The 27149-nt window shown below is 42.9% G+C and overlaps 2 protein-coding genes and 1 long non-coding RNA gene across 4 annotated transcripts; 1 reads left to right on the top strand and 2 right to left on the bottom strand.

The window, feature by feature from the left end:
* Positions 1-1190: 1190 nt before the first annotated feature.
* Positions 1191-3236, bottom strand: LOC115105843 (uncharacterized). 2 transcript variants are annotated; one of them, XM_029628270.2, is made up of 3 exons: positions 2895-3236; positions 2130-2278; positions 1191-1961 (listed from the first exon to the last, which is right to left on the bottom strand). In XM_029628270.2, exons 1-3 carry the CDS (start codon positions 2950-2952, stop codon positions 1491-1493), a joined length of 678 nt encoding a protein of 225 aa, XP_029484130.1. In that variant the 5' UTR covers positions 2953-3236; the 3' UTR covers positions 1191-1490. The 2 variants fall into 2 exon arrangements, with proteins under 2 accessions (XP_029484130.1, XP_029484129.1); XM_029628269.2 differs by having other exon boundaries at positions 1191-1964; positions 2895-3221.
* A 6245-nt stretch (positions 3237-9481) lies between these two features.
* LOC135563829 (uncharacterized) lies at positions 9482-23213 on the top strand. The gene is made up of 3 exons (XR_010460574.1): positions 9482-12230; positions 15129-15343; positions 17109-23213. It is a non-coding gene; the product is annotated as an uncharacterized LOC135563829 (long non-coding RNA).
* Positions 12741-17598, bottom strand: LOC115105842 (serine/threonine-protein kinase TAO3-like). The gene is made up of 7 exons (XM_029628267.2): positions 17413-17598; positions 17087-17215; positions 16600-16803; positions 16110-16349; positions 15682-15894; positions 15117-15299; positions 12741-15024 (listed from the first exon to the last, which is right to left on the bottom strand). The coding sequence occupies exons 1-7, from the start codon at positions 17596-17598 to the stop codon at positions 14863-14865; spliced, it is 1317 nt and encodes a 438-aa protein (XP_029484127.1). The 3' UTR covers positions 12741-14862.
* Positions 23214-27149: the final 3936 nt, after the last annotated feature.

The following is a 27149-nucleotide window of genomic DNA, read 5'->3' as shown; positions in this document are numbered from 1 at the left end:
TTACCTTACCCCAAACATGACAAACAGACCTCACTGCCCATCTGATGTGTTTTCTATTCATCTCAGGTTTTTCTCTCAGGTAACCTACATACTGATCAGATGTTCTTTTATTTTATTGTAAATGAGTGGTGGATTAGCACAGTTGCCTGTAATTTGATTTCACTTGTAGTTTTCAGTACAGTATGGTTAACATGAAATATTTACAGAATTAACTGCCAAAGTAGCATGTTATTGTAGAGTTCCTGGTACTCCCATAAAATGTGCTCAATTTATCTGAAGGGAGTTTTTTTCTGTTTGTCCCTCATGGGCAGACATACTTTTAGCTGATTATAGCAGCTTTTATCATCCTCCCATTTTTCCTGTATGTATATGACCTTTCACATTTTCATGGATATAGAAAATTACATGATAAAGAGAAAGCCAGTTAGTGCTTTGTTTCACCTGAAGACTTATGATTATCAAAAGTCTGTTTCAATCACAAAGGGAATCTGTGTCAATGACCTTTCATTCCAGTAAATGTTTGGTTTCAGTTGTTGCCCAGACTTACCCCATTGTCTCTTGGTTTTAAATAAAGTTCTGGGTTGAAACAGGGAACTTGATTCATGACCTAGAGTGTAGTGTATCCCTCCTCAATTTCCAGTTTTGCATGAGCTTGTGATCTAAGGAAAGCTTAGAATATTTCTGATGGCATTTGTCTGTTGCTTATTTGGATAGTATATATACAGATGTGCACACTATTACAAACTATCAGTTACATTCATTGTGTCAACTGCAAAAAAGTTTACTTACTACCTTTTTCCTCCCAAGCAACGCTCATGCAACATACTTGCTTGTAATTGACATTTGATCAAGTAAACTGACAGTCTATTGATAGTTTGAATTTCGTCCCAGTACAGGTCTGCCTTATAGGGAGTGATGAAGAGAACCATTACATCTATGTGAACGCGTCACCCCAGAACACACACATAATCTGACCCATACACACCCACACCTTGTGACTGGCCAGACAGAAGCCCGCCACTTTCACAAAATCTTTCCTATCAGATGCTGTTTAGTCTTCAAGACGTGTCACTGTGAGATGAGATCACAGACTGTGTCTCAATTGCTTCCTGGCATATCTCATGTTGGGACCACTGTGTGGAAGTTCTGCAGTCTAAGGCTAACGTCATAGACTTCACTTGAGCACAGGCTGCGAGAATACTTATTTTTAATTTGCTCACAAAACTTAAAATGGACAAAACTATTAAAGTGACTCAGATTTGACAAAAGACATTCATTTTAAAATCTCACAGTAGTCTACAAGAATACTGCAGGGCAATTTTAACACACAAGTTAAGTTAATTCATTCTCAACACAAACAAAATATATTTAAGTTATTCAAAGTCGAACATTTGTGCAGACAGTTTTTTTTCAGTGGCAGCAATAAGCTTCCGTAACTTCTGAACACGTGTACAAATAAATAATAAATAAAATATAATAGAAAGTTGGCCTCAGAACAGTGCATTTGTGTATGCAAATGTCCTACTTTTGCACATTTGGTTCTTTATGGTCCTTAGTTCATGTCTGATCTGTGACAGGAGCTCCTTGAAATTCTTCAGAACCACACAACCATAGACCTTCTGTTGGAACACGTTTTGGGAGGGGTGTATTGACGTCGGTCCGTCTACAGGTTCAAGTGGGATGGGCAGGTTTGGAAAGAGTGTTTGGTAAATGCAGTTTATTTGGTTGGCCAGACCACTAGTGCGGTACTGGGCAGTGGTGAGGTTGTTTAGCAGGGGGCTGGAGGGTGGCTGTAAGTCCCTCTGTTGCTCAGTGACTCTCTTCAGGTGTGGTAGGAAAGCCTTACAGTGGGAGTAGATGCTCAGCATCCGCTCTGAGGGGTCCAGGCCAGAGATGTTTGGGTCAGGAACAATGTTGATTGGCATCTGGCAGAACAGCTCTGACAGGTCTCCTTGACTGGCCTTCTGGAGATCAGGAAGTTGTTGGAAGCACAAGTATAATGCGTTATGATTTGTCAATAATGTAGCTTTAAAGCAGTTTTACATTTCCCATTAGACTGTGGACAATGTATGCATGTTACACTAGGCTATAATTCTGGATAAATGTTATGGCATTGATTTTCTACTTACATATATTTTTAAGAGGTCCACAGATTCCATATGTATGAATCTGGTTAGCTTGGAACTTCTTTGTATGTGACTCTCACATTGTTGGTTTCTACATGCTATTCCAGCATTCATTGAATCAATGGCAGCCACCAGTAACAGGGAGAGCAATGCTGAGGAGCAAGATATAACACAATTTGAAATCTACGTCTGCATTGCTTGCTCTTTGGGGTTTTAGGCTGGGTTTCTGTTTAAGCATTTTGTGACAACTTAGATAAATAGATGTGATTTGACGCCAACACCTCTATCACAGACACTTAATCATGCTACCTTAGCAGTGTTACATGAAAATCTAAATTAGAAGTATGAAGTTCTGAAATAGATATGTTGTGATAAGTAGCTGTGGTAACGGTTACAATATGTAAAATGTATACATGAGCAAAGGACCCAAAAGTTGAGTGTACATATACAGATGTAGGATCTTAATTTGATCGCTTTTTTTGTTGCTGAGAATTTGTTTCAACCCCTGTTGTATCAAACTGGCTCAAATTTAAGATCCTACATCTGTACTAAGCTTGCACCTGTGCACTGAGTACAGTCATTCATGCACAACAACAAAAATCAATATGCAATTATGTGCACAGCATCATACATTCAAAGTCTGCTCTATGTATGTTCTATAAATACTGAAGACATTACAGCAAAGTAAAGTATAGTATGCAAATGGTTTAATTTACAATTAGAGAATATGAAATATAGTTCTTGGTTGTATAATGTAATTGTACTTACTTCTTGCTGCTTGTGATATGGACAGCTGAGGATACATATTCTTTACATGACCACTCATCTCTCATACAGTGACATAGGCCAAGTGTCAGACACAAACTAGTCATGATCACTCCCCTGAAAAACCTTTTAAAAGACTGAAACCACACATTTGTCATTGGAGGAAATGACGTGCTCGGCTCTTTCTTTGTGAAGCAACCCAATTTCCCCAGAATTTCTTTTTTCAGACATGAATTATTTTCTCTGATGTCAAATCTAAATGAATACCAGATCTATCTACAACAAATATGCATTGCAGGTGTATTCAGTTGTGTATATTGAGCACATACATTTACAAACAGCATAACTGTCAATGGATTATACTATTTGAGGTACTGTAAATGCTGAGTTAACTAATATTCATTTAATAACCTATGCATATGTGAGGTTGTTTGTCATTTGTTTTATATCAGTCACAAAAGGTCAACTCACTATGACACAATTCATTGTAGATAGTACTGTCGCCACCTAGAGTAAGTGGTTGTGAGGTTTTACAGTAAATCGATGCATGCAGTGTTGCAATCTGAGTTTGGGTATCATACAATGATACATTTTTGATTACCTTGTAGTTACACACAGGATGTGCATGGAGTATCGAAAATACTGTAAAGCTGTGCTCTTGTCAATAGAGGAAACAAAACAGAGTGAGCGCACAGTGGTTACTTACGTCAGTTAAGACCATTTTCAGGTTCATGAGAAACCCTTGCATGTGGCCTTACGGGAAGCTGTCAACGCACAGGAAGAGTTTCTCAACAGGAGACTTTCACCAGTGCGTAAAAGACAGAGTAAAGAATGGGTCAGAGTCACCAAATTAGGCCATGAGACAATATTACCACTTCTTGATTGTTAGAGGAGCCCGGGGTTGGTTATCACAGTGCTTATTACTCAAAATCTAGGAGGGGTATTTGGTATTAATTAGGATCCCAATTAGCTGCTGCAAAAGCATCAGATACTCTTCCTGGGATCCACAAGAAACAATACATAGTACAGAACATTATTAGTGGAGGACTGAAATACATACATTTTAAAATGTCACACACAACTTATATATCAGTACAAACAGTGCATTCGGAAAGTATTCAGACCCCTTGACGTTACAGCCTTATTCTAAATGGATTAAATTGTTTTTTCCCCCTCATCAATCTACACACAATACCCCAAAACGACAAGGCAAAAACAGATTTTTAGAATTATTTGCAAATTTATAAAAAATAAAAAATAGAAATACCTTAAGTATTCAGACCCTTTGCTATGAGACTCAAAATTGAGCTCATATGCATCATGTTTCCATTGATCATCCTTGAGATGTTTCTACAACTTGGTTGGAGTCCACCTGTGGTAAATTCAATTGATTGGACATGATTTGGAAAGGCACACACTCTGTAATAAGATCCCACAGTTGACAGTGCATGTCAGAGCAAAAACCAAGCCATGAGGTCGAAGGAATTGTCCATTGAGCTCCGAGCCAGGATTGTGTCGAGGCACAGATCTGAGGAAAGGTATCAAAACATTTCTGCAGCATTGAAGGTCCCCAAGAACACAGTGGCCTCCATCATTCTTAAATGGAAGATGTTTGGAACCACCAAGATTCTTCCTAGATCTGTCCGCACGGCCAAACTGAGAGCAATCTGGGGAGAAGTGCCATGGTCAGGGAGGTAACCCAGAACCCAATGGTGACTCCAGAGTTCCTCTATGGAGATGGGAGAAGCTTCCAGAAAGACAACCGTCTCTGTAGCACTCCACCAATCAGGCCTTTATGCATGATTGGCCAGACGGAAGCCACTCCTCAGTAAAAGGCACATGACAGCCAGCTTGGAGTTTGTCAAAAGGCACCTAAAGAACTCTCAGACCATGAGAAACCAGATTATCTGGTCTGATCAACCAAGACTGAACTATTTTGGCCTGGATACCAAGCGTCAAGCCTGGATACCAAGCGTCAAGTCTGGAGGAAACCTGGTACCATCCCTACGATGAAGCTTGGTGATTGCAGCATCATGCAGTGGGGATGTTTTTCAGCAGCAGGGACTGAGAGACTAGTCAGGATCGAGGGAAAGATGAACGGAGCAAAGTACAGAGAGATCCTTGATGAAAACCTTCTCCAGAGCGCTCAGGACCTCAGACCGGGGTGAAGGTTCACCTTCCCAACAGGACAATGACCCTAAGCACATAGCCAAAACAACGCAGGAGTGGCTTCGGGACAAATCTCTGAATGTCCTTGAGTGGCCCAGCCAGAGGCCGGACTTGAACCTGATCGGACATCTCTGGGGAGACCAGAAAATAGCTGTGCAGTGACACTCCCCATCCAACCTGACAGAGCTTGAGAGGATCTGCAGAGTAGAATGGGAGAAACTCCCCAAATACCGGTGTGCCAAGCTTGTAGCGTCATACCCAAGAAGACTCGATGCTGTAATCGCTGCCAAAGGTGTTTAAACAAAGTACTGAGTAAAGGGTCTGAATACTGATTAGAAATACTATTTTCCTTTATCATTACGGGGTAGATTGAGGGAATTATTATTTTTTAAATCCATTTAGAATAAGGCTGTAACATAACAAAATGTGGAAAAAGTCAAGTGGTTTGAATACTTTCCAAATGCCATGTAGGTATATTATGGGACTATCCATAAACAATTACTATTATTGAAAGAGTAAAGGGAGTGCTTTATTGAAAACCTATTTGTGAGTTCCTAGGTCAATCCATGTGTTTAACTAGCATCATAATTAGCATTGGGGGTGTGGTTGAGGGATAGTTGTCACATTGATGTTGGGATTGCATGTCACAATCTGACAACCATCCCCATTGTAACAAAGTACCAAGTAAGCTAAATGACGTTGAAAAGACTCCTAGTATATTTATTTTAGTGTACATTGAAAAGACATCTATGTTTCAAATGCTTGGACAGCACAGTACAGTCCAGTAGTTGAATTCGACAGAGTACAGTTGAGTTTAATTCAGTAGAGTACAGTATAGACCAAAGTATAGTACAGTACAGTTCAGTTTAATTCAGTAGAGTACAGAAGGATACAATACAGTACATTATACTGAACTCTACTGTACTGTATCCTACTTTGCTGTACAGAACTATAGTTTAATTTTAGTGTCTTTACTGTGTTGTACTGAATACACTACTTTTATTTTCTTTACTGTATAGAACTGAATACACTACTTTTATTTTCTTTACTGTACTCAACAGTATTATACTGAATACATCATTTTTTCTTTACTGTGCTCTACTGTATTCTGTGCTGTCCGAACTTGTGAAACATAAACATCTATGATTGGTTCCGGTCTGGACCTGCTTGTCAAAACTGTGTTTCCACGTAATTTCAACAACAAAACATACAGTGTGGTGGTGTTGAATCAACGTGGGAAAAAGTCGTCAACTTCAGAAAATGTAGTATTTTTAACCTAAATGCAAAAACACAGTGATCTTTTTCGTAGATTTCATATTGAATTCACATTAGTTGACAACTCAACCAAATCTAAATCAAAACTAGATGTTGAACTGTTCTCTGTTCCCAATGGGCATTGACTTAACAGGAACCAGGATTGAGATGGGGACCCTTTTTATCCTCATAGAGTATCTTATTTCAACATGGAGTTATGAGCCATAAATATTCATAAATAAATAGTTGTGTAAGCTATACTGGTGCTGAAAAATACACAAAGTGACAACTAACCCCTGTCTCTTCTACCTGTAGTGTCGGTCTCTGTCCCCAGCACCAAACCAAGCCACACCTCGAAGGCTGTTGAAACCTACAAAAGTTTATTTTGTCAGGAAACTCCTTATAGGTAAATCTATTTCAGAGAGGCCCTTTTTTCATCAGATGAGGATTGTCCAATTACTTATCAGATTGTTCTTTATAGCCAATAAAAAAAGCATGCTTCTCCATTTTCAACCACAATCCCCAAATATTTGAATGAACCAACCATGACCCAAACAATTAAGAATTTTCAGTGATGACATTTGTGAAATGAATCACCAAAGTGGGACATGTACTGAAAACAGTCATTTATTTTTGAGAGACATTTTGCTCACTCATGACATAATGTAAGAATGATGCGTGTTGCTTCATTTCTGCTTGACTCAGACTTTGAAGTCTGTGGGGTGTCATAATCACCTAGCAATGCCGTCAGGGGTACGCCAAATAAAATGTGGCTCACATTTTCAAACAGAGGGGGGGGGGGGGGGGTTCTCTCCTGAGTAGCCTCGTTTCACTGCCAAAAATTCAACCTAGTGTTCAGCGAAATAACAACACAATGTCAAATACAGGTAGCCTAGTCAAATAATTAACATCCAATCACGTTAACCGTTACTCTCTCGCGGGAATTCCACTAACGGTCCATATGTAGCCAAACGTAGCTGCTGCTCATTCCGTTTGCTCGAAAATTGATGAATGGTTAAAAAAGTAGGGGCCACGTCCAAAGAGACACATACCAGCTCTACTACCAGTAGGTGCAGGTGTAGTACTCCTACTACCAGCAGTACTACACCTGCACCTGTCGACAACACAAGTTGTTCTGCTTCCATGAGAACAACCAATGCTAGTATCAGTAATTCTACATTTGTTGTTAGCCCAGCTAGCATGGACACTGACAGTTGTGAATCTAATGCAGCCGAAGAGCTACTTACTGCCCCCTTACCCGGGAAAGCACCGAACAACAGACAGAGTTGGACCATCGAAGGTGCTTATATGATGAGAACTACATTGATTTGGGGTTCACTTGTTTCTGAAAGAAAATCACTTTTTTTGTCCATTTTAAAATAACATAAAATTGATCAGAAACTAGCTGTAGCTGGAAACGGCAGATTTTTTATTACATTTACATTTAAGTCATTTAGCAGACGCTCTTATCCAGAGCGACTTACAAATTGGTGCATTCACCTTATGACATCCAGTGGAGCAGCCACTTTACAATAGTGCATCTAAATCTTTTAAGGGGGGGGGTGAGAAGGATTACTTTATCCTATCCTAGGTATTCCTTAAAGAGGTGGGGTTTCAGGTGTCTCCGGAAGGTGGTGATTGACTCCGCTGTCCTGGCGTCGTGAGGGAGTTTGTTCCACCATTCGGGGCCAGAGCAGCGAACAGTTTTGACTGGGCTGAGCGGGAACTGTACTTCCTCAGTGGTAGGGCGGCGAGCAGGCCAGAGGTGGATGAACGCAGTGCCCTTGTTTGGGTGTAGGGCCTGATCAGAGCCTGGAGGTACTGAGGTGCCGTTCCCCTCACAGCTCCGTAGGCAAGCACCATGGTCTTGTAGCGGATGCGAGCTTCAACTGGAAGCCAGTGGAGAGAGCGGAGGAGCGGGGTGACGTGAGAGAACTTGGGAAGGTTGAACACCAGACGGGCTGCGGCGTTCTGGATGAGTTGTAGGGGTTTAATGGCACAGGCAGGGAGCCCAGCCAACAGCGAGTTGCAGTAATCCAGACGGGAGATGACAAGTGCCTGGATTAGGACCTGCGCCGCTTCCTGTGTAAGGCAGGGTCGTACTCTGCGGATGTTGTAGAGCATGAACCTACAGGAACGGGCCACCGCCTTGATGTTAGTTGAGAACAACAGGGTGTTGTCCAGGATCACGCCAAGGTTCTTAGCGCTCTGGGAGGAGGACACAGTGGAGTTGTCAACCGTGATGGCGAGATCATGGAACGGGCAGTCCTTCCCCGGGAGGAAGAACAGCTCCGTCTTGCCGAGGTTCAGCTTGAGGTGGTGATCCGTCATCCACACTGATCCGTCAGACACACTGATATGTCTGCCAGACATGCAGAGATGCGATTCGCCACCTGGAATATCTACATAGGCGTAAGAGGCCCATTTATCAGAAACCAGTACTCCTGTGTTCCAATGGCACGTTGTGTTAGCTAATCCAAGTTTATCACAGACAGAGATGCAAAGAAAAAGCCATATCTCAGACTGGCCAATAAAAAGAAAAGATTAAGATGGGCAAAAGAACACAGACACTGGACAGAGGAACTCCCGGAGTCGCCTCTTCACTGTTGACGTTGAGACTGGTGTTTTGCGGGTACTATTTAAGGAAGCTGCCAGTTGAGGACTTGTGAGGTGTCTGTTTCTCAAACTAGACACTCTAATGTACTTGTCCTCTTGCTCAGTTGTGCACCGGGGCCTCCCACTCCTCTTTCTATTTTTTTATATTTTTTTTATTTAACCTTTATTTAACCAGGTAGGCAAGTTGAGAACAAGTTCTAACTCTATTCTGGTTAGAGCCAGTTTGCGCTGTTCTGTGAAGGGAGTAGTACACAGCGTTGTATGAGATATTTAGTTTCTTGCAATTTCTCGCATCGAATAGCCTTCATTTCTCAGAACAAGAATAGACTGACGAGTTTCAGAAGATAGTTCTTTGTTTTGAGCCTGTAAAAAAAACACAAATGCTGATGCTCCAGATCCTCAACTAGTTTAAAGAAGGACATTTTTATTGCTTCTTTAATCAGGACAACAGTTTTCAGCTGTGCTAACATAATTGCAAAAGGGTTTTCTAATAATCAATTAGCCTTTTTAAAATTATTAACTTGGATTAGCTAACACAACGTGGCATCGTAACACAGGAGTGATGGTTGCTGATAATGGGCCTCTGTACGCCTATGTAGATATTCCAGCTACAATAGTCATTTACAACATTAACATTGTCTACACTGTGTTTCTGATCAATTTGATGTTATTTTAATGGACAAAAAAAATAGCTTTTCTTTAAAAAACAAGGATATTTCTAAGTGACCCCAAACTTTTGAAAGGTAGTGTATATTTGGAGTAGTGCCTTTCCTCAGCCATGGTGTGTTATATGTGCAAAAGTACTATCTCACAAGTCGATGAAACCTTCACTCATGCGCAGACATATAGAAGCAAAACATACCAATTTGAAAAATAAGCCACAGGATTTTTTGTTGTTGCAATAATTAAGATTGCTTTTGAGTAGTAAGACATGTATAAAAGCAACATTAATACCATTAATGAGAAGGGGCTAGAAGCGTCTTATATGGTGAGTTACCGAGTGGCAAGGACAGGCAAGCCCCATACTATTGTGGAGGACTTAATTCTTCCTGCTGCCGTGGATATGGCTGGGACAATTCTGGAGGAACTATAGACAATGCCCTCATCAAACCACACTGCTTCACGATACATCAGTGACATGGCAGGAGATGTTTTGAAACAATTACTGCTTCGCTTAAAAGCCAGTGAATTCTATGCGTTACAGCTGAATGAGTCAACAGACATGGCGGGCCTGGCACAGCTCCTGGTATACGTCTGTTACATTTATGGGGGGTCAATTAAGCAAACCACTTGAAACCAGGACAATAGGAGAGAATATTTTGGACAGCTTTGTGACATCAAATGGACTTTGGTGGTCAAGATGTGTCGGTATCTGTACTGATGGCACAAAAGCCATGACAGGGAGACATAGTGGAATGGTAATGCACGTGCAAGCAGTTGGGTACACTGTACATCCACAAGAGGCTCTTGCTGCCAAGGGAATGTCTGACAGCTTGAAAGACGTTTTGGACAATACAAGTGAAAATGGTTAACTGTGTTATTAAAGCAAGGCCCCTGAACTCTCATGTATTTTCTGCACTATGCAACTATACGGGCAACGACCATGTAATGCTTTTACAACATACAGAATCGCGCTGGTTATCACAGGGCAAAGTATTGACATGTTTTTTAGAATTGAGAGACGAGCTTAAAGTTCTTACTGACCATCATTTTCACTTGTCTGGCAGCTTGCATGATGATGAGTTTCTCACACGACTGGCCTATCTGGGTGATGTTTCTTCTCGCTCAATGATCTGAGTCTAGGATTACAGGGATTCTCTGCAACTATATTCAATGTGCGGGACAAAATTGAGGCTATGATTAGGAAGTTGGAGCTCTTCGCTCTCTGCATCAACAAGGACAACACACACGTCTTTCCATCATTGTATGATTTTTTTGTGTGCAAATGAACTCAAGCTTACAGACAATGTCAAATGTGATATAGCGAAGCACCTGAATGAGTTGTTTGCGCAATAGACAGGTACTTTCCCGAAACGGATGACACAAACAACTGGTTTCGTTATACCTTTCATGCCCTGCCTCTAGTCCACTTACCGATATCGGAACAAAAGAGCCTCATCGAAATTGCAACAAGGGGTTCTGTGAAAATTGTAATTTAATCAGAAGCCACTGCCAGATTTCTGGATTGGGCTGCGCTCAGAGTATCCTGCCTTGGCAAATCGCGCTGTTAAGACACTGATGCCCTTTGCAACCATGTACCTATGTGAGAGTGGATTCTCGGCCCTCACTAGCATGAAAACTAAATACAGGCACAGACTGGGTGTGGAAAACTGTTGTGGAATTGTTAAAAAATTTGATTTGATTTGAAATAATTTAAGACTGAGACTCTCCAATACAACCCAACATTGCAGAGTTACGTGCATCCTTTCAAGCACACCCTTCTCATTAACCTGTGATGAGTTATTCACAATTTTTGATGAACAAATAAGGTTTTATATGTAAGATGATTCAATAAAGAGCAAAATGATTGATTATTATTATTTGTGCCCGGGTCCTATAAGAGCTCTTTGTCACTTCCCACGAGCCAGGTTGTGACAAAAACTCACACTCATTGTTATGTTTAAATGTATCATATAGTATGTGTGGCAGGCTTACAATTATGGCAAAAAACAACATTTGAGAGTGCGCTGACCTTGACGCTAGAGGGGGTATGCAGCTGGAGGTTGAATGTTTGAAGGGGTACAGGACTATAAAAAGTTTGGGAACCACTGACCTACACCATTGCTTTATGCTGTATGAATAACATGACATCTCAATCCTGGTTCCTGTTAAGTCACACGTCAGTTCAACATCTAGTTTTGATATATGTTTGGTTGAGTTGTCAACTAATATGAATTCAACGTGAAACCTACGAAAAATATCACTGTCATTGTGTTTAGGTTTGGTGAAAATAATACTACATTTCCATACAATTGACAACTTTTTTCAAATCCAATCAGTTTTCCCCATTGATTCAACATCATCACATTGAATTTTTTTGTTGGAATGACATGGAAACAATGTTGATTGAACCAGTTTTTGCCCAGTGTGTGTGTTACGTGAGAATGCATTTACTTATGTACACTCATTCCCTTTAATGATTATCATCCACATGTCCCCATTTCAACTCAGCAATGTTTTTGGAGGTGAGCATTTTATTCTGATTTACATCAGCAGGGACTCTAGTTCTATCAGATGACTGACTGCTTGAGAAAAGTGAGGGGGAACTCATACGACCACATCCCTGTCAGCACAACTCAGGTAAGTGTAAAGTGCCTCCACCACAACTCCTCTACCCTTCATCCCAGGGTACTTTCCATTTGACCAACGTTTAAAAGGCTGCTGCTGATACCACAGCCAGTCAACACTTCGAGGAACTTACAGTTGAATTCTTGCCAGTGAATACAGACTTGAAGCCAGTGAGAATGTCCCTCCCCTACAGCCAGATGAAAAGAGATGCACAGTCTGCATGGTAAATGGTAGACCACAGGGCATCGAGGAAACACAGGAAGCACTGCCGTGTAACTTCCTTCACCAACATAACACACAGCACTGTGGGAACTATGGAGTGTCCCTTCTAGTGAACCTGACATGCTATTATTATTTTTTGTATTTCTTGTGACTCCTTACAGTATGCGGTTGTTCGGGTCAATAACACTTTGTCATGTCCGGGTGTATACTGTATATAACGCATATGGTAACAATACAGGAAAGAATGAAATAATTGCACATTCATGCACTGAAATTGGATGCAGGATGTTGATGCAGTCATCATGTTTCAAGAGAATCTCTTTTATTTTGTCTGTGCCACACAGGAAATGCTGCATGGCTTAGTTTAGGAAAGTCCCCTTTATTCTAGCTAAATACATATTTCTTTATAACTGAAGTCCACATAAACACTTTGGTTCATAACAGGTTTAAACCATTTTCAACCAACCCAGAGAAAATAGCATATGGATCTTAACCATTTGTCAACAAAAGTTACAATCTGAAAAACCTTCCAAACTCAAAATATTTTGCTTTCAAAGGAGTAATTTACAGCAAATCATTCCAAAAATGAGTCCTACTAAATAACTTTGACACTTGAATTCTTGCAAGGAGCCATAAGTCTGGGGGTATAAACAATGCCATACTGGGTTGTTCACATTTAAAATATTAGTTGTTTATTCATGTATTTCGAATTCCAAAGTTAGTTCTCTTGCATTTGTGTCAGATATTATACCATTCTCAATCTCACTTGCCCAGCCCACCACTATGAAGAGCATGATTTCCATCACTTATCAATGTATAGGGAACAGGAGAGTTTGGAGGCAACTGTCAAAATACCAGGGTTGCATTCAAGAAATCTTTTGAAACTGTTCACCCTGGACACTTTGAAATAGTTTGTAACATCCATAGACAGACATTCAATCTGGTCTTCTGTCTGTGTCACAGGATCACAAAGGCTGATGGTGATAGTAGAAATCAAGTCACTGTAATGGACACATTGTGCAACCTTATGTGTAATAACAACCGTGAACACTACAAAACATTGTACATCTGGTAGCTAAACAGCTATGACTTGAATGCAACCCAGAACAAAGCAACCACCTGCCAGACATCTTTAAAAAATATGTATTTACAGTAATTCTGTGATATCATTAAACTGTTTTTATACAATCTGATAAGTCTGCAGTGATTCGTTTTCAGTATGTTGATCTACTGTATTACCATGTCAGTTTTATTTGTGACAAAAAAAAACATTCCAAATTATAATGTGAAGTTCCTTCATCAAGTAATCGACCACATCTTCTGTATCTCCTAGTTAGGTTCTCAAATACAAATATTTATATCAAAAGTTATACAGCACAATTCTCACCATTTCCTTTACAATACCTTTGATTAGTGAACATTAAATTATTCACAAATTGGAATGGAACAAACAATGGTGTTGGCCGTGCTAAACAAACATGAAAGAACGACAAATGAAAACCGCTTCATAGGCACAACTTAAATAAAGGCATTTGTGAAATTGTCATATCTAATATGGCGCTTATGTTCAGTATCAATAGGCATTAAAACAAAAATGCTATGACCACTTATTTACAAACGGCTAAAATCTCTTGACAGATTCATGCTTTACTTCACAACCTGAATGTGTCTTTAAAGTGCATGCAACAATAAGCAGTTTTACTGAGTTGAATCATTGTGATAAAATACACACCTTGATCAAACTGATGCCAATAAATCCTAAATACTGAACAATGGAACATAAATATCGTAATTGTTTAAAAAAGTGAAGGACTATATTCTTTAGCTCAATATGGAATTAAGTAAAAGCTCTCCATAAAACTGCGTACATACATCTGACACCGTCCCCATACCCTCTTTTTAGCTCACAGTATTCACATCCAGTATTATTCACATTCTCTGAGAAGAAAGATGAAGCAGCTAAACATCACGGTGTAGTCCGCAGATCACATTCCACAATGCCCCTCCATGTGACATACGCATTAAGCATTATATGAACATGGTTAATACTTAAACATATCAAAGTGCTCATTTTTACTAAAATTTCCTGAATTTTATACCAAAAGGAGCTGTGACGGCATGGAGTAAAGAGTCAGTTCTTATTTTTGATAAGCATTCTTTCTTGGTTTGTCTTGCTTTAGTCTTGTGTTTTGAATTCCTCTTGTTTTATTTTCCCCCTTTTTTAAATTGCACAAAAGTAGTTCCCCTGGCACATGACAGCACTATGCTGTGATGTGGTATCTAAAAGACTAGAGAGAAAAAGAGAGTTATCCAGCATTGTCACTGTGGAGGTTGACAATGGTCAAGTCGACAGTGAAACCGTGCAAGCACGTGTCTACACCATACACCAGAAGCAAAGAGTCCTCCACACACACATCCATTTTCATCTGTCGTCCTCCTTGGGGAAGTCCAGTGATCCTAAGCTCCCAAACCCCAGCTTAGCGCTCTCTGCATCGAAAGCGTCCATCTCCCTCTCTTGCCGTTCAAACAGGTGCTTGATCCTTTCAGTGCGTTCCTTCTGAAGTGAGGCCAGCTCCTCTTCAATCTGAATCCACAATTGTTGAATATTAAACAATAAAATAAGTGAAGTGGTCAGTTTAAAGAGTCTGTGTTATTTATAAAATAATCAAAACATACCTTTTGTTCCAGGTGGGCCCTGCGTAAGGAAACTTCCTGCTCCAGCTTCTGCAGCTCCTGCTCGTGTTGGGCTTCTGTCTGGGCCTTGGTCTTGTTCTGGTAGGCATCCAGGAGCTCCATCTCCTGCTGCAGCTGCTGCTTCAATGCCTGGCACTCTCCTTGCTGCTCCTCCTCCAGACGCATCTGGAGGACCAGAGAGACGAGAGCGAGAGGGGTTAAAAATACATGTAAGTAAAGTAGCCTTGCACAAGCTGGAACAACTCATAGGAGCAAAAGCTTATCTCCTGTTTCTGTAGCGTGAGGCAGCTTGATGTGCAAATACACCACTGGGCAGGATACTAGTCTATCGCAGGGCCTTAACCCAATCCATCTCCTTAATGCTGAGTGACAAGCAGACTCATCAGGTCCAATTTTTTTTGTCCTTCGGTATGACTCGGCCGGGGATCGACCTTCCCATCTCAAGTCGGACACTCTAACCACAAGGCCACCAAGTTGGCAAAAAATGTAATGCATGTACCAGCAGAGATTGTGTGACTGTTTGGAGGTTCAGGGTAAGTCCCCTTACCGCTTGTGAGGCCATCATCTCGTTGATGCTCTGCTCGTACTGCTCGGCCAGCACGGCGAGCTTGCGTGTCTGCTCCTCCTTCAGTGACTTTAGGATGGCTTTGTGCTCACTCTTAGGAGAGACCTCAAGCTGATGGTTCCTCAGGGATTTGTACTGCTTGTTCTGCACTTTACACGTGTCCTGGAACTGTTTCTTGATCTGCATCTCCAACATCTCCAGAAGGACAAATGGAAAGAAAAATTGTAAGAAATATACAGTAAGAAACAATAATTTTGCCAGTTTTGGGTGCCGACTGAGCTTCAGTCTGACCAGGGGTACAACTTTAACTAAAGGGTCTTTGCCTAGATGTACAGGCACAGAATGATTTCTCATTGGCTCTTACTAAACCAAATTTACAGTGCAACAGCTGCGGTATAGATTCGATGCACCTTGAGGTTCCGGGGCTGCTGCCTCTGCTCTAGGGCGTGCTTCCTGTGCAGCTCTCTCTGCCGCCGGCCGTTGTACTCCTCCTGGTTCTCCAACTCGGTCTGGTGCTGCAGGCGGATCAGCTCAACACGGAGCCTCTGCAGTGTCTGCAGCTGCCTGCGCTCCAGCTCCTGAGTGGACTCGTCCTGTCGGATCATCAGGGCCTGCTCCATCTCCTTCTGGGTCTTCTTCTTATTCAGCTCCTGGGACGGGACATATTCCTCATCTTTCCATTTCATTTTAAATATACAGTTCTTCAGATTTGTACAGTGCAAATTAGGCCATTTAATAAAAGAGGTTGAGATGATTATTTTACCAGGAACTATGAGGCAAAGTTGAAGAAAGCAATCATACAACAGACTGATAAAGAAGGGATATAAAAGCACACATCTATCAGCATCATGGACCCTGCATGTTCCTGTTAGCTAACTAAATCTCAGAGAGCAACTGTACCTCTCTCATTTGCTCGTGTTCAAACTCGTGCCTCCTGACTAGTGTCCTGCGTTTCATGGCCCGGCAACTCCTGTCATAGACCAGCCTCTGCTGGTCAAGGAGATGGGCCTCATCATCAGCCTGTGAGCGCTGCACCGTCTCCTTGTGCCTGGACAGACGCTCCTGCTTCTCCTCCTTGGGTGTACTGGGGTCCTCATTCATCTCCTGCAACACCCAGACAAGAACCAGGGCTTAGTGGGTCATGGGGCGGCAGGGTAGCCTAGTGGTTCAAATCCCCGAGCTGACAAGATACAAATCTGTCGTTCTGCCCCTGAACAGGCAGTTAACCCACTGTTCCTAGGCCATCATTGAAAATAAGAATTTGTTCTTAACTGACTTGCCTAGTTAAATTAAAAATAAAAACATGAAATGGAGAGAATGGATGGAAAATGCAAACAATTTCACACAAACAAAGAGGAAACATTTTGTTAATGATTCATACATTTACCTCTTTGATCTTCTCTTTACAGAGCCTGTACTCTCTCTTCTGGTTGTCTAAGAAGGTGGTCAGCTCCTTCTTTTGCTGGGCAATGATCTGTTGCTGGATCCTCTTCTCCTCTGCTGTAGCTGCCTTTAACTGTACGGGAACATATTAAATGTTCCAGAATTAAAGGTGTATCACCTCCCTTCGATGTTCTGTTTAAAATTCTGACATTATGCTGAAAGGGCAAAATTCTAAGGATGCCATCTAATCAAGGAGTTTGAACATATTCAGTTTACACCTCATTCATACCAATCAGGACCTACTGTCCTACCAGACAGTACATCATTCACCTCTTTGTCTGTGTGAACAGCGTGCCGTTTGGCCAGTCTCTCCAGTTCTATGTAAGTGTTGTTTGCGTGGGTCTCCACTTCTTTCTGCAACCGGAGCCTAAGCTCATCCATCTCCGCCTTCAGCCTGTTCTCCAGGGCGATCAGCTGCTTCTGGTGCTGCCGCCGCATGCGCTTATAACCAGACATCTGCTCCCGCAGCTCAGAGTCCTGCTCATGCTCCTGGATCTACCTGGTGACCTGGACACAGGGGTCAGGGGTCGGAGGCCACAGAGAGAACGGTCAGGGGTGAAAAGCAAGAAGGCCTGTGAAGGAAGACGACTGTCAAATTAAAATGTACTGTATCGTTCAACATGGACGAGTATCCTAGTCATACTCAGTAATAGACCTTAAAATACAGTAGAACAATGTTCTTTGTGAATCTGAAACATAACTTCACATATTTTAGTCTTTGCAAGAATACCTTAAATGGAATAGAGTCCTCACACGGACTATATACAGTACACCTAAAGCTAACTAGTATTTATTTGGTTCTATGTATTTGCTCTTACTCTAGAGAGCATTCTCTGAATTTCACCCTTGATGTAGTATAACTAAATTAATTCCAGATTATACCAAATATAATCTGCGTTCTTGTCCAACACATGTAAACTTCAATCAATTATAACTAAAGATGGCCTCTATGACCACCTATCACAAATCCTGTCATAAATTTGACACATAAAACACACATGCAAAGGCACATGCACACACAATCGCACACCATTGTTAATTGGTGGGCATTCCTGGGGATTATTAGCTACAGTATCTGTGGATAGCATTTTCCAGGGCAGGAAATAATGCACACGGTTCCTCTTCACTGATTGATCATTGCTGCTTGGCTCAGATTTCATGCTAGTAACATAGCACATGCATCATCAATTATGGTTGCTACATACATGAACATAAAGAGGGTGCCTTGAACGTTAATGTGGTGTTCCTCATGCTAATATATCTGTCACGTACATACTGTATATGTAGCCACAAATGGAGCGGTATGAGCCTGGTTTGCAGGCCTACTATTGAATGGTTAAGGTACAGCTTGTAAATAAATAACAAAAACACTTGAAATCATGATAAACCGATAGCGAAAGAGATTTGATAGATATCCAAAAGATTACACACATATAAAAGCACAGGCATAGGGGGAAAACGGAGGATTGAAAAAATGACACTTATTAACGGGATCCGGTTGCCATGACTACAGATGTGCAGCTGAAAGGACGGAGATCGAGAACCCCCCCCCTCCCTTGTTTCTTATGCAAACAGCTGGGAGAGGGAGCCTGCCTACCAAAGATGCTGATGATTTGATGGTGGCAAAGCATTCACAGATCTTGCAGTCGAGAGCCCGGCTCTTGTGAGAAGAAGTAGGCCGCAGCTCTGGCCTGGCGTCCCTGTGCACAGCCTCATCCCTCACGCAAGCATGGTCCTGCAGGGGGGGAGGAAAAGGAGGAGAGAGAGGGGGTGGGCGCTTCCCAGGCCCTCTGTGCTCGCTGTTGCTGCTGCTATCGCTGCCGTGTCTCCCAGCATCCAGCACACATCCTGCTTTAAATGCATCCTTCCCCTGCGTGGTCCCTCGCTACTGCATGCAGCTCCACGCTAGAAATGAACAGGGCATCGCAGAGTGATAGCGGGCCCCGCCAGGAAGGCAGCAGCTGAAGGCAGTCCTCGTCTCTGGCGTCTCCACTTCCTGAGGAGGAGGAACCAAATGGATCCGGTGGGAAAGGGTGAAATATACAACGCCTATAACATACAATCAGGGCAAAAAGATGAGGAGGGAAATTATAAAGAGAGATTGTTGCATTCCTCCCGAACTCAAAATCAAATAAAAAGATTATGGGCCGTATTCCTTTTCTTGTATTCCCATGATGACATGAAATGTTAGGTGATCTGTGAAACAATGTAAATCAAACACAGATCCATCCAAGGCATATTTCCCCTATGACGATACTAATCAGCTAGATATTTATTATATATTCCAATTCATTTTCAGTCAAAATACATTGTGCTCTTTCTTAGATGGTTGTTTCTAGTGCCTTCTATTGATCTCTCCAGCTCTTTCACGAGCCATCTTTCACACTCCCACTTTTTTTTAAAGAGACACTGCAATGTTTCACATACTTGATGGAAGCTGTACAACGATTCTTTAAATTCATTATATGGTGTGGCTTCCTTAATTTAATAGAATGTTGTTGATTCTTGGTACAGATTTGTAAACATTTCTGAATAAACAACAAGGTCATTATAAAAGTCATACAATAGTAGTATTGTAAAAACTACTTCAAACGAATACTAGTTCAAAGGGCTGTCTATAGGTAACCTGCTGTACAGAACTTGATTACCCTTTACAATAACTTTCATGAATAAGCCATTACAAATGTTTATGTGTTTTGTAAATTACTATGAATGCCATAAATGCTTCTGAATTGTAATTATGTTTATACATGCTTAAAATGTTTACAAATAATGGCATTGTAATTCATTAATAGGTACGCTGTTTGTAAATATGTATATTATTTGTTAAAGCTGCAATATGTAACCTTTTGGGCAACCTGACCAAATTCACATAGACATTTGAGTTATATAGTGCATTCGGAAAGTATTCAGATTCCTTGACTTTTTCCACATTGTGTTACGTTAGCCTTATTCTCATCATTCTACACACAATGCCCTATAATGACAAACTAAAAACAGGTTTTTAGAAATTGTAGCAAATGTATTAAATGTAAAAAGCAAATACCACATTTACAGAAGTATTCAGACCCTTTAGTCAGTACCTTGTTGAAGCACCCTTGGCAGCGATTACAGCCTCAAGTCTTCTTGGGTATGAGAGGGAGATTCTCCCATTCTACTCTGCAGATCCTCTCAACCTTTGTCAGGTTGGATGGGGAGCGTCACTGCAGTTATTTTCAGGTCTCTCCAGAGATGTTAGATTGGGTTCAAGTCCAGGCTCTATCTGGGCAACTCAATGACATTCAGAGACTTGTCCTGAAGCCACTCCTGTGTTGTCTTGGTTATGTGCTTAGAGTTGTTGTCCTGTTGGAAGGTGAACCTTCGCCCCAGTCTGAGATCCTGAGCGCTCTGGAGCAGGTTATCATCAAGGAAATCTCTGTGCTTTGCTCCGTTCATCTTCCCCTCGATCCTGACTAGTCTCCCAGTCCCTGCCGCTGAAAAACATCCCCACAGCATGATGCTGTCACCACCATGCTTCACCGTAGGGATGGTGCCAGGTTTCTTCCAGATGTGACGCTTCACATTCAAACCAAATAATTCAATCTCGGCTTCATCAGACCAGAGAATCTTGTTTCTCGTGGTCTGCAAGTCCTTTGGGTGTTTTTTGGCAAACTCCAAACGGGCTGTCATGTGCCTTTTACTGAGGAGTGGCTTCCGTCTGGCCGCTCTAGCATAAAGGACTGATTTGTGGAGTGCTGGAGAGATGGTTGTCCTTCTGGAAGGTTCTCCCATCTCCATAGAGGAACTCTGGAGCTCTGTCAGAGTGACCATCGGGTTCTTGGTCACCTCGCTGACTAAGGCCCTTCTCCCCCGATTGTTAAGTTTGGCCGGGCGGCCAGCTCAAGGAAGAGTCTTGGTGGTTCCAAACTTCTTCCATTTAAGAATGATGGAGGCCAATGTGTTCTTGGGGATCTTCAATGCTGCAGACATTTTTTGGTACCCTTCCCCAGATCTGTGACTCGACACAATCCTGTCTCTGAGCTCTACGGACGATTCCTTCGACCTCATGGCTTGGTTTTGTGCTCTGACATGCATTATCAATTGTGGGACCTCATATAGACATGTGTGTGTCTTTCCAAATCAATGTCCAATCAATTTCATTTACCACAGAGGGACTCCAATCAAGTTGTAGAAACATCTCAAGGAGGATCAATGGAAATAGGATGCACCTGAGCTCAATTTCGAGTCGGAATACTTATAAGGTACAGTGGCAAGAAAAAGTATGTGAACCCTTTGTAAATACCTGGATTTTGCCATAAATCGGTCATAAAATGTGTTCTGATCTTTATCTAGGTCACAACAATAGACCAACAGTCTGCTTAAAATAATAACACACAAACGTGTATTTTCTTCTGTTGAAGCCATTCTGTTGTTGATTTACTTCTGTGTTTTGGGTCGTTGTTCTGTTGCATCACCCAACTTCTGTTACACTTCAATTGGTGGACAGCCTAACATTCTCTTGCAAAATGTCTTGATAAACTTGGGAATTCATTTTTCTGTCGATGATAGCAAGCTGTCCAGGCCCTAAGGCAGCAAAGCAGCCCCAAACTATGATGCTCCATACTTTACAGTTGGGATGAGTTTTTGATGTTGGTGTGCTGTGCCTTTTTTTCTCCTCACATAGTGTTATGTGTTCCTTCCAAACGACTCATCTTTAGTTTCATATGTCCACAGAATATTTAGCCAGTAACGCTGTGGAACATCCAGGTGCTCTTTTGCGAACATCAGATGTGCAGCAATGGTTTTTTTGGACAGCAGTGGCTTCCTCTGTGGTGTCCTTCCATGAACAACATTCGTGTTTAGTGTTTTACGTATTGTAGACTCGTCAACAGAGATGTTGGCATGTTCTAGAGATTTCTGTCTTTAGCTGACACGCCAGGATTCTTCTTAACCTCATTGAGCATTCCCTAGGAGTGACATTTTGAGCCTGTAATCAAACCCACAAATGCTGATGCTCCAGATACTCACCTAGTCTAAAGAAGGCCAGTTTCATTGCTTCTTTAAATCAGGACAACAGTTTTCAGCTGTTCTAACATACTGTAATTGCAACAGGGTTTTCTAATGATCAATTAGCCTTTTTTAAATTATTAACTTGGATTAGCTAACACAACGTGCCATTGGAACACAGGAGGGATGGTTGCTGATATTGGGCCTCTGTATGCCTATGTAGATATTCCATAAAGAAATCAGCTGTTTCCAGCTACAATAGTCATTTACAACATTAGCAATGTCTACACTGTATTTCTGATCAATTTTATGTTATTTTAATGGACAACAAATGTGCTTTCCTTTCAAAAACAAGTGACCCCAAACTTTTGAATGGTAGTGTGTATATATGTATGTGTGTGTATGTATATATATATAAAAATCATGTTATTTTGGCATTAATACATATCAGTTTGCAAACAAAGTTACATTTCTTTTTTATTGCAGGTGTTCAACATGGGCTTTGCTTCACAGAAAGCAGCAGTTGATTTACTCCATTGCCAACACTTTAAATCACATCAGTAGACCAATATCCTTGACATTACCTTTTATAACCTTCAATCTGTTTGTTTTTTATCATATTCTGGACCAGAATAAGGCTCTACTACTTATTGTTCCTGCAGTGGTTGGAGCGATCTGGTCGCATCCGCGCTTCGGTCTGCAGGTTGTATAACTTTTTCATTACATTTCATTACATTTCATTATAGTACAACGGTCTGATTTGTCTAATCTTAGCAATTTCCTCTTAGCTAGCTACATAGTCGTCGTTGTATCAAAGATAATTGCGTAATTATCGTATTTCGTCGTCTCCTATCTGTCGTCTCCTATCTGTCCAACACGTTCACCGTCTACCGTAGCACTGTAGTACTATCACACTCAACTGAACGTCTTGATTAGTGTAGTGTTAGCTAGCTACATAGCTAGCTACATAGTTGTCTTTGCTGTCTTCGTATCCAAGATAATTGTGTAGCTTAGAGTGTGGAGTCTTAGAGTGATAATTGCGTTATTATCGTATTTCGTCGCCCTCCTATCTGCCTAGCAGCTAGCCAGCTAGCATACGTTCACCGGCTACCGTAGCACTGTAGTAACTATCACACTCAACCGAACGACTTGATTAGTGTAGTATTAGATAGCTACATAGTTGTCTTTGCTGTCTTCGTATCCAAGATAATTGTGTAGTTTAGAGTGTGTAGTCTTAGAGTGATTATCTTAATTCACCGAGGTTAGCTAGCCAGCTATTTTGTCGTCCTTAACGTAGGAGACACTCCTAGCTAGCCAATAGCCAGCCAACGTCTACTGAATAGAACTTTCGCATTCGGTCGCATTCCGCCGCTCCACAGGTAGTATCACTTTTTCACTTCATTTCATTACAGTCCCAACGGTGTGATTTGTTTGATCGTAGCTAGCTACATAGCTAGCTACATAGCCGTCTTTGTTTCAAAGATAATTGTGTAGTCTAGAGCGATTTTCTAGGTTAGCTAGCCAGATATTGTCGTTCTCCTAACACAACGTAACATAACCAACACTGCTAGCTAGCCAGCTAGCTCCCGATAAGCAGCATTGTAGAAACTTCACACTCAACGGTACGACTTGATTAGGGTAGTGTCAACAACGCAGCTAGCCTACCCCAGCAGTACTCTATAATTTTAATCATTTTAGTCAATTAGATTCTTGCTACGTAAGCTTAACTTTCTGAACATTCGAGACGTGTAGTCCACTTGTCATTCCAATCTCCTCTGCATTAGCGTAGCCTCTTCTCTAGCCTGTCAACTATGTGTCTGTCTATCCCTGTTCTCTCCTCTCTGCACAGACCATACAAACGCTCCACACCGCATGGCCGCAGCCACCCTAATCTGGTGGTCCCAGCGCGCACGACCCACGTGGAGTTCCAGGTCTCCGGTAGCCTCTGGAACTGCCGATCTGCGGCCAACAAGGCAGAGTTCATCTCAGCCTATGTTTCCCTCCAGTCCCTCGACTTCTTGGCTCTGACGGAAACATGGATCACCACAGACAACACCGCTACTCCTACTGCTCTCTCTTCGTCCGCCCACGTGCTCTCGCACACCCCGAGCTTCTGGTCAGCGGGGTGGTGGCACCGGGATCCTCATCTCTCCCAAGTGGTCATTCTCTCTTTCTCCCCTTACCCATCTGTCTATCGCCTCCTTTGAATTCCATGCTGTCACAGTTACCAGCCCTTTCAAGCTTAACATCCTTATCATTTATCGCCCTCCAGGTTCCCTCGGAGAGTTCATCAATGAGCTTGATGCCTTGATAAGCTCCTTTCCTGAGGACGGCTCACCTCTCACAGTTCTGGGCGACTTTAACCTCCCCACGTCTACCTTTGACTCATTCCTCTCTGCCTCCTTCTTTCCACTCCTCTCCTCTTTTGACCTCACCCTCTCACCTTCCCCCTACTCACAAGGCAGGCAATACGCTCGACCTCATCTTTACTAGATGCTGTTCCTCCACTAACCTCATTGCAACTCCTCCAAGTCTCCGACCACTACCTTGTATCCTTTTCCCTCTCGCTCTCATCCAACACTTCCCACACTGCCCCTACTCGGATGGTATCGCGCCGTCCCAACCTTCGCTCTCTCTCCCCCCGCTACTCTCTCCTCTTCCATTCTATCATCTCTTCCCTCTGCTCAAACCTTCTCCAACCTATCTCCTGATTCTGCCTCCTCAACCCTCCTCTCCTCCCTTTCTGCATCCTTTGACTCTCTATGTCCCCTATCCTCCAGGCCGGCTCGGTCCTCCCCTCCCGCTCCGTGGCTCGACGACTCATTGCGAGCTCACAGAACAGGGCTCCGGGCAGCCGAGCGGAAATGGAGGAAAACTCGCCTCCCTGCAGACCTGGCATCCTTTCACTCCCTCCTCTCTACATTTTCCTCCTCTGTCTCTGCTGCTAAAGCCACTTTCTACCACTCTAAATTCCAAGCATCTGCCTCTAACCCTAGGAAGCTCTTTGCCACCTTCTCCTCCCTCTTGAATCCTCCTCCCCCTCCCCCTCCTCCCCCTCTCTGCAGATGACTTCGTCAACCATTTTGAAAAGAAGGTCGACGACATCCGATCCTCGTTTGCTAAGTCAAACGACACCGCTGGTTCTGCTCACACTGCCCTACCCTGTGCTCTGACCTCTTTCTCCCTCTCTCTCCAGATGACATCTCGCGTCTTGTGACGGCCGGCCGCCCAACAACCTGCCCGCTTGACCCTATCCCCTCCTCTCTTCTCCAGACCATCTCCGGTGACCTTCTCCCTTACCTCACCTCGCTCATCAACTCATCCCTGACCGCTGGCTACGTCCCTCCTGTCTTCAAGAGAGCGAGAGTTGCACCCCTTCTGAAAAAACCTACACTCGATCCCTCCGATGTCAACAACTACAGACCAGTATCCCTTCTTTCTTTTCTCTCCAAAACTCTTGAACGTGCCGTCCTTGGCCAGCTCTCCCGCTATCTCTCTCAGAATGACCTTCTTGATCCAAATCAGTCAGGTTTCAAGACTAGTCATTCAACTGAGACTGCTCTTCTCTGTATCACGGAGGCGCTCCGCACTGCTAAAGCTAACTCTCTCTCCTCTGCTCTCATCCTTCTAGACCTATCGGCTGCCTTCGATACTGTGAACCATCAGATCCTCCTCTCCACCCTCTCCGAGTTGGGCATCTCCGGCGCGGCCCACGCTTGGATTGCGTCCTACCTGACAGGTCGCTCCTACCAGGTGGCGTGGCGAGAATCCGTCTCCTCACCACGTGCTCTCACCACTGGTGTCCCCCAGGGCTCTGTTCTAGGCCCTCTCCTATTCTCGCTATACACCAAGTCACTTGGCTCTGTCATAACCTCACATGGTCTCTCCTATCATTGCTATGCAGACGACACACAATTAATCTTCTCCTTTCCCCCTTCTGACGACCAGGTGGCGAATCGCATCTCTGCATGTCTGGCAGACATATCAGTGTGGATGACGGATCATCACCTCAAGCTGAACCTCGGCAAGACGGAGCTGCTCTTCCTCCCGGGAAGGACTGCCCGTTCCATGATCTCGCCATCACGGTTGACAACTCCATTGTGTCCTCGTCCCAGAGCGCTAAGAACCTTGGCGTGATCCTGGACAACACCCTGTCGTTCTCAAATAACATCAAGGCGGTGGCCCGTTCCTGTAGGTTCATGCTCTACAACATCCGCAGAGTACGACCCTGCCTCACACAGGAAGCGGCGCAGGTCCTAATCCAGGCACTTGTCATCTCCCGTCTGGATTACTGCAACTCGCTGTTGGCTGGGCTCCCTGCCTGTGCCATTAAACCCCTACAACTCATCCAGAACGCCGCAGCCCGTCTGGTGTTCAACCTTCCCAAGTTCTCTCACGTCACCCCGCTCCTCCGCTCTCTCCACTGGCTTCCAGTTGAAGCTCGCATCCGCTACAAGACCATGGTGCTTGCCTACGGAGCTGTGAGGGGAACGGCACCTCACTACCTCCAGGCTCTGATCAGGCCCTACACCCAAACAAGGGCACTGCGTTCATCCACCTCTGGCTCGCCTCCCTACCACTGAGGAAGTAAAGTTCCCGCTCAGCCCAGTCAAAACTGTTCGCTGCTCTGGCCCCCCAATGGTGGAACAAACTCCCTCACGACGCCAGGACAGCGGAGTCAATCACCACCTTCCGGAGACACCTGAAACCCCACCTCTTTAAGGAATACCTAGGATAGGATAAAGTAATCCTTCTCCCCCCCTTAAAAGACCTAGATGCACTATTGTAAAGTGGCTGTTCCACTGGATGTCATAAGGTGAAAGCACCAATTTGTAAGTCGCTCTGGATAAGAGCGTCTGCTAAATGACTTAAATGTAAATTAAATGTAAAATGTCTCTTCTTGAGTAAGGTCTTCTTGGTTTTCTTGAGTAAGGCAGCTCCAAAATGCAGGTGTTTCAGCCTAGCTCAGTGCTTTCTGTGGTGGTGGGGCAGCCAGCAGAAAATACGAAGCGTAGGGGTTG

Source organism: Oncorhynchus nerka, linkage group LG22, assembly GCF_034236695.1.
Source record: "Oncorhynchus nerka isolate Pitt River linkage group LG22, Oner_Uvic_2.0, whole genome shotgun sequence".
NCBI classification, from domain to species: domain Eukaryota; kingdom Metazoa; phylum Chordata; class Actinopteri; order Salmoniformes; family Salmonidae; genus Oncorhynchus; species Oncorhynchus nerka.
The sequence above is the reverse complement of the archived record's forward strand: the minus strand, read 5'-3'. Positions and strand labels throughout refer to the sequence as shown.